The sequence below is a fragment of the Rhea americana genome, unplaced genomic scaffold, assembly GCF_003343005.1.
Source record: "Rhea americana isolate MKP2758 unplaced genomic scaffold, rheAme1 scaffold_104, whole genome shotgun sequence".
In the NCBI taxonomy this organism is placed as follows: domain Eukaryota; kingdom Metazoa; phylum Chordata; class Aves; order Rheiformes; family Rheidae; genus Rhea; species Rhea americana.
Window position 1 is genome coordinate 1,181,140 of NW_028185084.1, and position 17,071 is coordinate 1,198,210.

At 39.9% G+C, this 17,071-nt stretch overlaps 1 protein-coding gene across 5 annotated transcripts in view; it reads right to left on the reverse strand.

Moving 5' to 3' along the window:
• The window catches only part of STN1 (STN1 subunit of CST complex), a 45,921-nt gene that overhangs the window by 8,369 nt on the left and 20,481 nt on the right, over positions 1 to 17,071 (reverse strand). For all 5 annotated transcript variants that reach the window (XM_085307924.1, XM_085307903.1, XM_085307887.1 and 2 more), the window contains 6 exons: positions 16,840 to 16,935; positions 12,652 to 12,723; positions 10,568 to 10,729; positions 9,226 to 9,337; positions 8,129 to 8,288; positions 184 to 306 (listed from right to left, as the gene is read on the reverse strand). In XM_085307924.1, coding sequence (XP_085164050.1) covers positions 184 to 306; positions 8,129 to 8,288; positions 9,226 to 9,337; positions 10,568 to 10,729; positions 12,652 to 12,723; positions 16,840 to 16,935 — 725 coding nt within the window. The remainder of the gene's footprint in view (positions 1 to 183; positions 307 to 8,128; positions 8,289 to 9,225; positions 9,338 to 10,567; positions 10,730 to 12,651; positions 12,724 to 16,839; positions 16,936 to 17,071) is intronic.

Here is a 17,071-nt window from a genome sequence, read left to right on the forward strand (position 1 = left end):
CAAAAARCAGCTTGGTGGGTGATGTAGTGGTAAAAGTGAAGAAAGCAGCAGATAAGCCTTCTGAACAAACAGATAGCATCTRGAAGTCTAGCTTCCCCTTCTGAAATGTTTCTACTGTTTCTAAGACCATGAAATATAGTCAATACCACAGAACAGGTCTCCAATTAAAGCTCAGTTCCTTACATGGTATAAGTCCTTGGAGCTACTGGGTTTCTGGAAAACCACCCCCTTTTCTTGTAGCATTCTTACTGCTTCTTTAAAAACACTGTGAATCCGTTTGGAGCTCGGGTCACTTTTTGAATCCACCTGCATGGGGAAAAAAGGAATGAATTAAGTGGTGAGAAATCTCAGCCCTRCTAGAGTTGATAGCAAAAACTCCAGTTGGTTTTTGAGAGAGAGGGGAATTCAAGTGATTTTGTTAAAACATTTTTCTTCATTTAATAATTCATAAATCATATCTGTTGTATATAACTTAACCAACATCTCAGGCTTTAAAGAAATACCAGAAGCTTGTTGTTCCTTAACAATAGGAGAATCTCCTAATTGCCTTCTTTGTATAAAGAAGCTACTGGATTAAGTCCTGACAACTTGCTTCTTTTGGAAGAGGCTTATATAGGAGATATGGGAGGAAGATAGGAAAAATCAGTGCTTTGTAAGATGACATTCAAGAGAAAGTCAGGTGCTAGGGATTGGATCTCAATCTCTTGATTTGAAACTGAGGCACTGTTCAAGGAAAATAGTGAACGGGTARGAACATTTTGAGTAAGAATAATTATTCTCTGTCTCCCATTTTACTTACATTCTGGTCATGCTCTCAAGACTGTCTTCATAGCAGAAAGGAAAAGGCAAAAGACAAAGGACAAAGTGCATGCAAGAAATGAAGACAGGTACACAAGATCATCCTTCGGAGAAGGTAACAGCAAAACAAAGAAATAAGCTTTGAGAGCAGGTGGGAAGCCAGAGTCTCTTGTGGAAGAACAGTGTGTCTGGAAGTCCAGAATCAAGAACTGGATTTAGAACAAAAGGTTCTGTGTTTGGGCACAGCTAACAAAGTAAGAAACAGTTAAAAAAAAAAAAAAAGCTGGATTTCGGATTTGTTTGAAAGTAGAGCAGAGCTAAGAATGTAGTAGAATGTAGTGGAATGACAGCTAGTGAAGTGGAAGGAAACAAAGACTCAGCCGTGGAGAGGAGAATGTATAGTAGATAAGAGCAAGACCATGACTTAGTCTATAAAAATCYCTCTGTCCTGATTATGTCCTTTAGCCTCCATTTATACAAGCAGACTGCTTCAATTTCCCAATTGTTGCTTCCTCATCTATTGATACAACACTGTGCTCACAGTGGATTTCTTTGAGAAGAGAGCTAAACCACCTCCCAGAAACCAACACATGATGGATGGAACAAGACCACCCCAGAGCAACCAAAGCAAGATTTCATAGAATCATAAAATCAGTAAGGTTGGAAGGGACCTCTGGAGATCATCTAGTCCAACCTCCCTGCTCAGCAGGGTCACCTASAGCATGTTAGACAGGGYTGCAGCCAGGCGGGCCTTGAAGATCTCCAGAGAAGGAGACTCCACAACCTCTCTGGGCAACCTGTKCCAGKGCTCCMTCACTCTCACAGKGAAGAAATTCCCCCTCAYGKTCAGGCAGAACTTCCTGTGSTTCMATTTCTGCCCACTGCCTCTTGTCCTGTCACACAGGGCAACTGAAAAGAGTTTGTCCCCGTCCCCTTGACACCCTCCCTTCAGGTACTTGTACACATTGATCAGATCCCGCCTCAGTCTTCTCTTCCCCAGGCTGAAGAGGCCCAGCTCTCGCAGCCGTTCCTCGTAGGGCAGATGCTCCAGCCCTCTGATCATCTTCGTAGCCCTACACTGGACTCTCTCCAGTAGCTCCATGTCTCTCTTRTACTGGGGAGCCCAGAACTGGACACAGCGCTCGAAATGAGGCCTCCCCAGGGCTGAGTAGAGGGGCAGGATCACCTCCCTCGACCTGCTGGCAACACTCTTCCYRATGCRCCCCAGGAKAYCATTGGCCTTCTTGGCCACAGGGGCACATTGCTAGCTCACAGTCAACTTGTCATCCACCAGCACTCCCAGGTYATTCTCTGCAGAGCTGCTTTCCAGAAGGTCAGCCCCCAGCTTGTACTGGTGCCTTGGGTTATTTCTCCCTAGGTGCAGGACCCTGCACTTGCCCTTATTGAACCTCATGAGGTTCCCCTCTGCCCAATTYTCCAGCCTGTCCAGATCTCCCTGAATGGCAGCACAGCCCTCAGATGTATCAGCCACTCCTCCCAGCTTGGTATCATCAGCAAATTTGCTGAGGAGGCACTCTGTCCTTTCATYCAGGTCACTGATGAACAAGTTGAACAGGATGGGAYCCAAAACATGTTTGCCAAAACATTTTTTCAGTTACCACCATAAACACTCCCATCTTGTCCTGAACAAAACTATCAGACTTCACAGGTCCTACTTCACTCACTAAAYGTACTCACAGAAATCTCCGAAGCGAAACAGGCAAATACCATGCACCGRAATGAATTCACACAGACACCTGATCTCAAACAGACACTAAGTTAGTGATGGAAGAATATCTTTTTGCAGAACATCAGTCCCATCTATTCACAAGTCTTGAGTGAAACTTGGACTACTTCCAAGTCTGGGAACTGATATGCTTAACCAGGAACAGTAAAAAATCAGAGATGCAATAGGGCTATTAGCTTTAGCATACCTCACAACTTTCTCCATCCCTTTCCTCTGGCTAATACTCTGTGTTCCAAAGGTCACAGTCCCAGCACTCTCCCTCTCTCTCTCTCTCTCTGTGTGTGTGTCCCACAACAGCCAACTATCTTTTCCTCTCAAATTGTCAGTCAAAATAACTGTCTAATAGTTTAAGCTAATTAACACAGAACAATGGCTATTATTCTCCATCTTTATTTATCCTGAAGTTTTCTCCTGTTCCAGACTGAAGAAGTTTGTCCACCCCCCTACACACCACAACTATGTCAGTATGGATAGTAGCAGAGACTACTTCTAACTACAAACGTGACCTTACATCCTGACATCATTCCAGTCACAGTGGTAATAACACTGCCACATTTTTCTCCATAGTGCCTCTTCCATCAAACTTTAGAAAGAACCATGAAATGGTAGCAGGAAGGGTTTTGTAAATGAAGAGAGTGAATATTGGTTCTCATGGAAAAGCATATTGTTACAGCCATACCTACAATGAAAAGATTCTGCCCTCAGCTCAAATCTTCAAGAATCTAAGAAACTGCTAGTAAAGCAACCACCTCAAGATTGATCAATTTTTAATGTGAAAGCAAACATTCATGAGGAGAAAAAGATAAAAATATCTCCAAAGCAGCACAATAATTATTCATTTTGGCTTAACACTGAGATCCCATCAGTAAAGGGAGACAATTAAAACCAGACTCCGTGTGAACTGACATTCAGCTGAGCCTGGATGGATATTGAAACAGAATCACTAAGAATGTACGTCAAGAGTTTGACAGCRAGAAGGCAGAAAGGCAGGCTTGGGAGCAAGAAAATAAGCAAGCAGCTCCTACATCTCAGTACCTTCTCATACATGCTGCAGAGTTCATGGGAAGAGGCTTCCACAGGAGGAGGACTGCTCCAAAGAACAGATGAGGGCTCCTGTCCTCTTCAGGTGCTTTGATTTTATCCTGCAGTGATGGGAAAAGTGCTCTAGAACATGCTCTCTCCTCTCCATCCCTCTGGGCAGAGCAACAGTTCAGGAGTTTCTTCACACAGGCATTCTAAAATTATATAACCTATTCTTTTGGTCTCTCTAAAGTAKCTCCAGCCTTTCACCCTGCAACTTCCCCCAAACTTCTCTATTTCCTAAAAACTAGTAGTACTCTTCTGAAAAACCTGATCACGTGCTCTTACGCTAAACCRGCTCCAATTTCTTCTGGACTCGAAATAACCTCTTACAGCCAGCATACACTAATGCTTTTGATTGTGTCTATGATCTAGAGGAGTCCAGACAAGCTCAAAGTAAAGAAAATCATTAAATGTTATAAAAACCATACTATTTCTGGCCTAAAGTCCACGGTGACTACTGCACTTACTTTCTGCAAAAGCAGAAAAAAAAATCTGTGACCATTAAATCCTATGTGATTTCACATCCCTGCTTTTATTRCAGGAGGAGAATGAAAAAAGCTTGCATTTCAGGAGTTATAAAGTTTCAATATCCATCCAGGCTGTGCCATAGCTGCAGATGTAGTTAATTCTGAGTCACAGTTTATTCACCATTATTTTACTTCTACAAAGCTTTTTGTCTGAGAAATTTAAAACATTTGCAAATATTAAATGGTTTAACTGCTGATCCAAAGCACTAGCAAGAGCACTGATTCCTTTGATTTTTTGATTTACCCCTCACAATTTTCACATCTTTCTTTTCAAAACGCCTCCCTTTGCCATACCTCTGTTCCGGAGTGTGCAACTGCAGATGCCCTGAAGTGCTGATAATATGGAATCTCACAAAAAAGAGAGAGAAGCTGCCATTAAATAATGATTTCACTACCACCACCCTCCCACCTACGGCCAGCCATGGACTTTGTAGCAAAGCCAAAAGAAAAATCCATGTCTCTAGAATTAAGTTGGTATTTTAATCACTATCTTGCAGCTGATGTGCCTCGTACTGCTTAGTGGGCTAGTACCACGCACGCAAGTATTCTCAAGTCTTTAAAAAAAGAAGACAAACTCCCTGCACCTCCCTATTATAGGTCACAGAACAAAGTGACACAGAAACCAGTCTCTCTCTTCAAAATGCTAGAAGTATGTAACCTTTGGCTCATTAGAAATTGGAACACACCCAGATGGTATTAAAGTTTCCTGGTATCACCACACACGTGATACTACTCATGAAAATTGCCTCTTGCAATTTCTCATACAATGTTAAAGCCTYGGCTTAGAGAGGTGACAATTTTAGTAACAGTGATCTGGACATGTCAGTCCTGAAGTCCTATTGTAAGTTTTACAATGCATGTACATATGTATGTATGTATGTAAGGCAGCAACGGAGATTATTCAAGAGGCAGGGGAAAAAAAAACAAAACGTGTAGTGTCAATAACGATAATGAAGGACACTGTTACACCTACAGGATAATGTACAATCTGCAGTGAGTATGAATGACACTGTAAAACTCCCTGCTTCAGCTGTGTGTCATTGCTGACCTTGAGATAATATTCAAATCAAGAGAAGTACAAACAGCAGAGCCTGGAAAGCACAATCCAATCACATGTCCAGTCCAGTGACACGCACAAACTGGAATGGTGTTACTAAAACAGCACACACTGTAGTTTCAGCATGGAGCAAGTGTATAAAAATGACTGGTTGCAAGTCATATTTATTCCAGTTTGGAAACTGGATAAATCAAGTTCACACATAGTTTTCTTTAAAAGGGAACCAGAGACTTGTCCATCTGTCAGCTCCAATTGTTTATGTCCTGCAAGTACACTTTTTAATCTCACTAAGCATAAGATGACTTTTCCTTGATTTCTTGCTTATAGTCTTCCAGCAATATCCATTGCTTCAATCTCAAAAGCTGTTCATTTATCAGATAAGGGAGAGGCTTGGGGATAGAGGGAGCAATGATTATGTGAAATAACGCTCCACTAGCTTTAGAAGTTCTAAAAGAATGTTATTTTTTATTTTATTAAAAAWTTTTTCTATTCTTTTCCCCATCCTTTGTAGACTATAAAATTAAAAGTTCCCTGGTATGCATCTGAGCAGAGGACATGATGTGAGTTCTACTACACATCTCTGCTAGAGKGAGATTTATTCCAGTGGGCCAGATGCCTACACTGCTGGGGACTCTTTAGGACTGGAATTAAGTACTGTGCTACTGGGACAGGAATGGAAGATGGGCAGGGCTCAGAYGCAATGCTGAAAAGAGAGATGTTGCAAGGAGATAGCTGAGATAGTTTGAGGTAGGCATCTTCACCCCCTGCTTCGCTCTGCTGCCAGTGACTCCAAAGCAGCTCCTTTCCATGGAGCAAATATTCCATTGGGAGAYACTGTCCCACTATGAGGAACACTGTGCAATATTTTAAAAGTTGGGAAAGAGATGAAGGGGGTGCACCACATCGCCTAGGATTACAGGGAAAGGAAGAGAGGAGCAAGAAAAGTGTTTAACACTGGCTATGCTGGATCATTGAAGTCAGAAAAAAATAGACCAATTATATATCAAAATAATCAAGTCTTTTACATCCAGGAGAAGTGCAAGGAGTGAATGAGTGTGTGTATTTTGGTGTGGATTATGGTTTACAGTTTGGTTCACTCATCTAGCTCCTATCTTGCCAAATTTGCATGAAATACTATCATTCTATACTACCAGTACTGTATATCCATTYGGTTTGAGGGGGATGCAAATCAGAAGACTACAGAGGGGAAAAGAAAGAAAGGAAGGAAGGAAATCAGGTCTAACACTTATTTTGGTGTACCAAACTGGGTACTTGGCCCTTTGCCAAGACAGAGCAGCAAAACAATGAGATGCAGCTCCAGCACATTACTTGGAGCTCCCCTTAAGGCACTCAGGTCATCTGACAACTGCAGGTTCTTTCCTATGTGAAAAGATTAAGCCACTTTGCAAAGAATTAATACCAAAGGGCAATAGGGAAAACTGCAATTTCTTAATAAGTATCAGGTGCCCAAATTCCTGGGACATCACACCTTCACATCAGAGTCAAGAGCAATAACTATTAATTATTATGGTAGCTCCTCAAARCTGCTAACAATGCTACATTGCTTTTGTTGGGGTTTTGTGTTTTTCTGTTTGTTCTTCACCAGTTCCTATTTTAAATAATGGCTTTACAAGTCTTTCATCATGCTCTTTCTATAACTGCCAAAAACTTCAGAAGTTGAAGTTTCGAATATTAGTCACAATGACCACTACTTCCTTCAATGCAAAGCGTATACAGATTTTTAATACTCTTCGATGGTTTAGAAAATACCCTGTCCCATGTTTGATATTCTAAAATCAAACTTCCCTGTCACAAACCAGAGTCCTTGCTCCTGTCCTATCATCCAGAATTCCTTTAAAGCAAACAACAAAAAAGCCTTTAATAAAAATAAAAGAAACAGCAATCAGGAAGCAGCTATGAGAAGCAGTTCAATGAAGCCAGCAAGAATAGAGCTACTTTTCATTATTATTTTAATTCAGTTACAGCAGACTAGTTTTTATTTGTTTGGTTTTTTTTACAAATTCAACGAATATCAAATGTTAACATAACACAGCACATTTAACTTTACACTGTATAGCAGAGCCAGGCAGAGAAAATGATCAGCATGGATTATTTCTCTACAGAAAATCCCCAAAAGTAAACAAGTGAGTCATACTTACAGTACTCTGGTTTAATAGTTTGAGTTGYCATTGGTAACATGGTTAAAGCTGTAACTCTTACTTTTGCAGAAATTTATCACTTCATAATAGTTGAGAATCTGGCTTGCGTATTATCAAAATAAGAGTAATACAAAACCATTTTACAAAATGGTCTTTGTTCTATTCTCCGTTGTGAAGCTAGTCACGACAATGCTGTCTTATTGGAAAGCTTATTTCTTAACAGTTTATTTATATGCAGTTCTTATTTCAGTTAAATCCCACCTTCTGTTCCTTGCAATCACAGCCTTTCACAAGTAGGGATGTCCAACAAGACAAATGTRTAACAGAGCAGTTGTTCATCCACTCATTATAGTTTCCATTCTAAAAGCACATCTATATTAATATGCTAAGCTTCAAATGAGAAATAAGACAGAGTGCCTCTACTCCGTTCTCCTGGTCAAAGTCAGAATCTCAAAGTTCTGTCCCAAACAACTCAAGTGCCTTAACAAGTCCTTTTCTAATATTGCCACTATTTATAGAACTAGATAGTTGGTGCCTGTTGCAGGCTCTGTAAGGTTACCCAGCTCTAACACAAGCCCCTTAACAACAGAGTTTTCTCATGGCTTTCTTCAGCCTGGTTTTAAATGTCTCACGTGCTAAGGTTTTGTAAGTTCTGTAAATAATAAGTAGCAGTCTCTTTTATCAAGTCATTCATGTTTAAAAAAGTACAAGCCAATATCTTCTCCACTAAAGACTTGAAACAGTTACATTCACTCACCTCTTGAGAGCTGGGACTGGATATAGGCTGACGGGCCAGCGACACCAGAGTATCAATTGTTTCCAGTTCCTGTTGGTAAAAGGTTTGAATTCTGTTTTGCAGTAAGAAGTCTTTCACTTTCTCGCACAGCATATTTGAGAAATCCAGACACCCTGGGTCACTACAAGGACAAACAGAACAGGTCAAAAAGCAAGAAATACACTATTAACATTTTTTAAAACAATTGCCTGAATTTAGCCTGCTTTTCCAATGTCAAAAGGCATTTTACTCTCCTTAAAGAATTTTACTCTAAACCCTAAATTAAAATAGACTATTGTTCTATGCACTGAACATCTAGCTGTTCCTCTTCAGTCCTTTCATGTAACATTATTGAGATTTAAAATCTGCAGTCTCTGAAACCACACTGCATGCATCAGACCTGTCAATAAACATCCAGTTTGCCCTTAAATGGAATACTGAAGCTGGTGCCAGACTTAGTTTACTGAGGTTATGTTTTCATGGTTGGAAGATGACAAGGGCTGCAGTCAAGAGCATTTGGATAGAATAGCTCCTTATCTTTACACATAAAACAAAATCAAGCAAGGCCACTCCACCATCCTATCTGTTGAACACATCCTCATACCTCAACTTACTGTACACTAGATGTAAGAGGTCTGTACATGGTATTTTGCTAACTTCCTATTACTTAATTTGCTTGAGTGTCACACTTCTTTTCTCAAATTATGGGCAGGTATCTCATCTGTATGGATTGTAACAGAGCAATAGAACAGGTTRCCTAGAGAGGCTGTGGAGCCTCCATCCTCGGAGTTACTCAAAAATCATCTGGATAAGGTCCTGGGCAACATGCTCTAGGTGACCCTCCTAGAACAGGGGTGGGTGGACAAGATGATCTGCAGAGATCCCTTCCAACTTCAAGCTATTTGGTCATTCTGTGATTAATTCTTTGGGGAGAAAAATAGGCTGCCACTGTATGTTTGTGCTCAGTCTAAATCAGTGGGGCCCTGTTCTACCTTTCCCCATAGTTATTACAATAACAAACAAAAACAATAATAAAACCCCACACTTTGTCCCAAGACCAGTCTAGATAACACATTTACCTCTGCGTCCCTTCTGGGCCTTGGAAAGGTTTATCATAAACTTCTCTATAGAGACAGGGGAGCTCCAGCATTCTTGAAATCTGAACATCACACACAGGATCATCCACTTTATCTAGAGTGGTGAAAAGAACATATATACTTGGCCAGGGTTGCCATACCAATCTTTCAAGCAAGCACACCTGAGGAAGTAYGGAAGAGTTTCACATGCCAGTCTTAAACTGGCATATTTTTTTCTCCATTGTTTTTATAAAAAACAAATCCCACCAAGGCTACTCCCATTTTCCCAGCTTACAAGGAGGTAAATGACCGTTGTGATGCATTGCAGACTATGCTTTTATCCAACAACTTATTTAACTGTCATTTAGGATCTCTATTTTACCTTTCAGCAGTGCTTATACATTAGATGAAGTCAGAAAAATGGTAAGGAGTTTTATTTGGACCAGTAAGAACGCAATTTAGAGGCCATTTGAATTGAATGGCTCCTCTTTGGTGAAACAATGGTATTATTACCAGCCTTTGAATAGGTTATATATATTCACAGAACTCCTGTTTGGAGAGAAGAGCTGAATTCCCTCTCAGATTTTAGCTAGCGATGAAAAAGCTACAAACTTTTTATCTGATCTATGCAGAGTTTTTAGATGATGGGCTTCTTCACAGCAAAGGATTTATTTCAGTATTGTCCCCAAAAGATATAATAGAGCAAAGCCAACTCTTACAACATAGTAACATAGATATTAAGAAGAAAAGTAGTTATGTAACCAGAAAGTTTCTAGGATATACATATCTGACTGCAGAAAATTGCTGCCCAAACAGCTGTCAGATAGAGGACCAACACCTGCAGAACCATGCCTGAGCAACTTAAAGCAAGGAACTYTTCTCAGTCATTCTGCAGAGCTGAAGAGTTTAGGAGAACTTGGACTTCATGTTACAATATTATTATGGATTGTTGTCAGCCCACAGAAAGGATTATAGAGCCTGTGACAAATATCAACTGTTTCTCCAAAGCAACACTCTTGATGAAATGTGACATAAAAGATCGCCAATTCCTCTCCCAAGGATTTTGGCTGTTCTACTTCAACACATTGAAGCACAAGTCACTCTGCCAGGTACCCAATTCCAGTATCCGGATAACATTCTTATATTCACTCTAGGCATCTTTTACAAGTTTTCCAGGAAAGCCTCATTCACAAACAGTCTATTCCTACACATTAAACAACAAGAGTCATTAGAAAAATGAGATGTCAGAAAATAAAGTGGCAAGTATTCAATAAGTTACACACAGTTTGGGTCTTCTTACAAATTCAGACAACCAAGTTACATATCGCAGGTCCGTAACACTCACAAAAAGATGACGCCTGAATTTCTCTTTGCTGTCTGTAGGTTCGGATGTGACCTCTGATCCTGACAACATCCCCAATCTCCAGCTTGGTTTTCTGGATCACCGTTTCCTGGAGTTTCTTCAACTGCTCATGCACATTAACACTGCTGTGTGTACTTGGACAAGCTGTAAGAAGCAGGGGAAAGGAGATCAGGCATTATGGTCAGAAAACCTGTACCCTTGCATTTGTCCAAGGATTACCATGAGGTAACCATATTGCTAAAAATGGTTGAAGTCCCAGGCTCCACAATCCTGGGCAGCAAAACTTCTGAATATCAATTTTAGTTTACAGTATTTACTTAAATAGTTCACCTGGGAAAGGGGGAAAAGAGAGGAGATTCTGACTTATAATTCTGAAAATGTCCTAGATGGGTTGAAAAATCAGAACGTTTTAACTGCCARCTATTGGCAGTTAAAAAGCTGATGTTGTCATGTTAAGAGGGAGGAGAGGGAAAAAAGCCCAGTTGAAATTTTTCCTTAAAAAAAAAAAAAAGGATGAATCATCTGAGGTGGGGCCAAGGCATGTGGTGCAATCTGGTGTCTACGCTGATGTGAACAGAGCTTGACAGAACTTCACATTTATGTATCACACCTTTGCAGGCAAGCAAATTATTTGTAATTTAAAACCTGATTAGTGATCCAATCATCTATGAGCATGATTATGAGCTGGAAGAAAATTTGCCTTTACGCTCTGGGACTTGTTTTCTTTAGCAGATACAAATGAATTAATTTCCATTAACAAAATAGTGTCCATTTGGGCACTACTGATGTGCATGTGAGTTAAGAATACAAACCTGAAGGCAACATTCTGGGTTCTCTTTCTATATTAAGCAGTATTTCATACAATTCTTTTTGTGAATTTAAGTTCTTCATAAAACAACTGATTTGGATGTGGGACCCAATAATTTTTTGGAAGGCTGTGCCACAACATCATCTCTCTGAAAGCAGTAATTATCTTCTAGATTGCAGTTACAGAGGAATTGCTCTTCATAGGCTTAATGAGAGAAACAAGGGGACAAGGGAGCTCATCTTTCTTCTACATCCAGCATGGTGAGCTTGCTGTCTTATACATAGTTCAGAAAGAAGACTAACCTTAAAAGAACTACTTAGAGTAATGTATATGTTATAAGCATAGTTAAATGCAAGTAGGTTTGTGTATATAAATGGTCTTGTTCCACAGCCATCCCAGCATTCACCTTTTGCATCAAGTTTTCTCCTCCCCATCCTATGCATATGTAATACTAATACAGGCAGATGACACAAGTAATACTTCTTTTGGTAGGATTTGATAATCTCCATATTGGGGGTCCCAATATAATAGATGGGTTTTCAGGCAGGTCCAAAACAAGAATTATACTATACATTGATCTGTGACAACTGCTGAGGGAAAAGCAAGGASCAAGTCAGTAATGAAATGTGTTGTTATTCAGTGCAAGAAGTGATTCACTTCGTATGTGCAACTTTTGCATGTTAAAATCATARAAGACTGCTGACATTCCCACTGTGTTTAAGCTACTTTCAAGGTCATCACTGACAACATATGCATGAGCAGAAGGGGAATATAAATGCAAACAAAAAACAGAAGTGGCATCCTGAAACCACTGTATCACAAGAGTGAGGAATGAGACCAGGTGGCTGGTTAATGTGTTGATTTCRGAAACAGCAGCTGTGGCACGTGGTGAAATTCCAGGGTAGTTCTTCACTAGATGAAGTCACAAAAAAGACCGTAAGAGGAGGATTCTTTGAACAATTTCACAGCACGGAATTGAAATGTTGTGTTATCCAGATAAGGAAATGCATGACAGGTCAAAATGTGGTGTTTTTATTGGCGCAACCACTGGCAACAGCACAAAGAAAGTAACATGAGGCTTCCAAAATGGCCCAAGCTGTAGGGTGTGATGGCATTAAAAAAAACAAAACAAAAACCACAACGAGCTGTGATTTTAATTTGATCCTGTGTAAGTTTGATTGTTTACTAAGTTATTTAAGTAAGATATGAACAAAACCAATGTACAGTCAAAAGCAGAATTACATATTTGATAAATTACCTGATAAATATCTTTCTGCTCCCATGGGATTTTTCCAGCAGACACAATTTATAACACCAGTACTATCATCCACTGTAAAAAAATTGCAAGCGTAACAGATTAAGAAAGCAGGTAATGAAGTTTCAAGAAATAATAACAGCTACATATTTAAGGAAATGGTTGCCAAAGACATCTCAACTCATCCAATTAGAAAGGGAAAGGGGGTGCTCAACTCCTACTTCCGCTTTTGAAATAATTTCCACAACTGTTTCAATTGCTCAAGTAGTGCAGCACCAGAAATCATGACTGTGCACCTTAGAGGTCAGTAAAATAATAGACATCTCTTCAAAAAACCAAAAAACAACAACAAAAAAACAAAATTCAAACACCGATTTAAGTTATAAGGCTTTGGCACTTCATTCCAAGAAAGGAAATCTTGGGGACAAAAGGGTTCTAATCTCACTGACAGGATTACAAGAAGAATTAGTGCTGAAAGYTGTAGACAGACAAATTAAAATTAGAAAGTCAAGTACAAAACTGAACAGCCCGGGCAATTTACCACTGGAACAACCTACTGTCAATTCCTTGTTTCTCAATGTCTTTAAGTTAAGATACTTTCCTGCAAGAAGTTTTAAACTAAATATAAAAATCAGAGGGAGAACAGGACAGCAGGAGAGAAAATGAGGTCTGCTAACTGGTAAATTTGACTTTTATTATGCAGGAAATTTGCTTAAGTAAACAAGTGGTCCATTCCGACCTTAAAATCTCTTAACAGAGTAGGAAACAGATCAAGATAAATATTTCTCCCTCACCTCGGAACATTACTGTAACAGTGAAAGAACACCACTAACATTGTGCACAGCATCTGCTGGCAGTTCCTGTAGGAGAGGATGTTGCAGAGAGCAGTAAGGCAGCTCCTCCAGCCAGGAAGGGATATTGGACAAGATGCTTGTGATTTTGCCCTAGGCCACGGATTTCCAGCTTAAAGCATGTGTACCACTGGTGGCATGCAAGCCACTTCAGATGCTGAAAAAGCTCAACACCGTCTCCTGAGCATAGAAGCTGTCTGGCTTTTCCTGTTTTGCCAGCACCCAAGCAAAATAAGTTTTGTGATTTCTGCTGTAGGCATTGTACTGTCAAGGACAAAGAAGAAAAAGAAAAATTTAAAGAAAAAAAAGCCAGAGAAATCAGTTGTTCTACAGATCACAAAATGTCTGTATGTGGGCAGCTCATCCAACGCACACCCTTTAAATAAAATATTTAACAAAGAAAAAGGCACTAAATGCCTGTCACAACATGGCAAAGATCACAGCTACCACTCCAACCATCTTGCTTCTTGAATGTAACCATTTCCACCACTGCGCTTTCACGAAGTGGAACCTGCAATTTTCCTCTGCCCCTTAAACCAGATCCTAGACTACAAAAGCATCAGTGTTTACCACGAAGGTCCTGACTGGTACCTATAGTTGTTTCCTCGGGAATCATCGCATCAAAGCAAAAGGCTTTTGCATTGTCTCACATGTTTTGATACAATCTCCCCATCTGGGGGATCCAATTTCAAGTCATTGTCTTGCCTTCCTGTTTCCTAACAGCTTCGTTGCACTGGTCTGGAATAGACACATTTCTAATAATTAAGATATAGCATTTACAAGATGCAGGCAATTCCAAATCCCATCACTAAAAGCATGCTTGCCCCATTGCTGTCCCCTTTTTGAGGCACTGTGTCTGCATCCTTAATTCTGCAAAGAGTTGTTGTTTTAGAACAAGATAATGATCTAGCTAGTAGGATTTCCTCTCCTCAGCAGAGAAAAAAAGCAGCTGTTTCAGAAGGAGGAGAGCCCCCATACATCATACTAAGACATGAACGCAAGCTAACCATAGCAATAAGAATCAGGGTAGATGACATTTCACTATTATGTTACTGCAGCATCTGGATGTTCCAGCTTGAGAATGCCTCCATTGCACCAAATGCAACGGACACACTTCATGTGAGGGGTTTAGAAACAAAACAAACACGATGGAAGGATTAGGGCAAGCTCCTCACGGTCAGCGTAACAGCAGGAAATGGAGTCCTGGAGAGACTGTCCTATTCTTAAACACATACAGAATCTGGTAACAGAGCTGGGCTCTGAAACACAGTTTTCTCACTTCCCAGATAAAAGCTTTGAGCAAAAGAGCATCAGTCATTCATCATGACTGATGAATGAAAACTCTTACAATTCTATTCTAATTAGACAGGAGAATGTTAATCTAAGTGCACTCAAGGTGTCCACATGCTGTTGAAAACTTCCTGCCCCTCTACACCACATTTTTTTTTGGGGGGGGGGGGTTGTTTTTACTTCTTTGTAAGAAAAGACAGTGTTTGTGGGCTCTGTGTGAGTTTAATGAGATCCCCATGATATTTTTTTGTTTGTTTTTAAGGCTATTTTTCAACATTGCAAAACAACCTTGGAGCATAAAGAAAACCAAATGAAATTTCATTTGCGTTTGTTAAAAATAAAAAAAAAAAAGTCAGAAAGGTACACTGGCTAAAAATATGAGCTGCTCTAAGCCAGACTTTAACTAGATACCCTTCTCTTAACCGATTCTAATAACAGCAACAAACAAATAAAATCAAAACTTCAAAACCTGGATTATCTGAAGTTATTATTTTCTTTTATCCAGAAAAGACAGTCAATTCACTCTCTTCTGTGACTAGTATTTCCTAACCAATTCTGACCRTATGGTCTTCCAGAACAGAGAAGACCTAAGATTCTCCTAAAGCAAGAGATGCATATTCTGAAGTAGAKAGATAGGAATGAGGGGAGGAGACAGTGGCAGTGTTACAAAGATATTTCAGTTCTCTATCTATTAGTCAAAAAGTACAGGGGAATTGCTTTGTAAGTCACTTTTAAGCAGATGGAAGGCGAACAAATACTGAACAGTGTGTGGCACTGATTGATGCAATGCCTGCTCTGTGACTCACCACCCAGATACYGTTGAACTGAGATGCAAGACCTTGCAAGCAGGAAACTGTCTAAGAAGTTACAGTTTTATGCTGGTGGAGTCAGCTGGTCTGAAATGGGAGGGCAGGCTGGGGAGGAGCACCCTGGCAGGTAGCCTGGAAGCTCAAACCAGGAACTGCTGGAACAAAGAGGGGAGTTGAATGTAAAAGGACAGCAGGAAGCCAGACTCACTGAGAGCTGTACTTAAAGGTTGGCTGATCTAACACTAAGGCCTCAGTTCCTCTAGTATGCAGGTCTTTATTTCTGTTCCATCTTCTACCCCAGTCAAACATTTCCAACAAGTCTACCTCTGAACTAATGCCAAAACCAGAAAAGTGAAACCATTATCCATTGAATTTTTATTTTTTTGCCTCGGTCATTTTGATTCCATCTTCCTCTATTCTCATGAAGTGACAAGTTCATTTGCATACTAGTGCAATAAGAGAATAACAGCTGACGTTCAGTCTGTGTTTCAACACTTCATTACATCAGCTGTATTTCCACCTTTTAACTCAGGTGCTTATTTTGCCAGTGCTACTATAAATGCCAGAGGATCTCACACTTGTTTAATATGTTTACTGTCAACTCATTATTGAGCATAACGGCAGAAACATCCAGTAATAAGACAAAAAAAAAATCCAGAAAATGTCAGCTTTAAAAAACTCATAGGGATCTTTCTGTGGAGTGCAGGAACAAGTCTAAGCAGCACTTAGTGCAGGTCATGCTACTTGCACTAGTAGTACTTGGGCAGTATGATATAGCTGCAGGTGTAACTGCCTTTAAGTAGTTGACTATCTTTACAATACTTCTGTGCAGCAAGGAATTGACTCTGCCCCCATTTTGTAAGTGGAGGCAGCAGGTAGGAAGAGGCCCTCAGTGACTTACCTTTATCAAGTGGAAACCCATGGCAGAGGAAGATAGGGGACACAAGTCCTTCAAAYGCTTAGATAGGATTTACATGGTTGGTGCCCCCATTTTACTGGAAGTTTTGCTAGAAGATYCCAAAAGAATCAGTTATTCAGCTTTAACCATTTTTTTCTCCGCCTTTAAAGTGGCGATAAACAGTAGTTTCCCTAATTTTGACAAGTGATCTCAATTGCAGATGTAGATTATACAGCAGGATAAGAGCAAAGTTGCTTCAAGAACAATCAAATAAGGCAATTTAAGTTCTAATGGTAAGATTGGAAGGCTGATAAATGCAAGAATAAAGACAGACTTTTCTTACCTCCATAATTATAAAAGGCATCTCGCTCTTTGGTTTGAACCACTATCCCAACAACATCTACCTGTCTTATCGGACGTCCATTATAAAAGAATATACCTAGACACAGAACAWAAGAATTAAGTATAACTACATGTGCCTTACAAATATCCTGCCCTACATAGTCACTTTTGTCAGTATTTCTGYTCACATGACAAATCCCTCAAACCTGTGAGGACTGGAAACACTTTGAGAA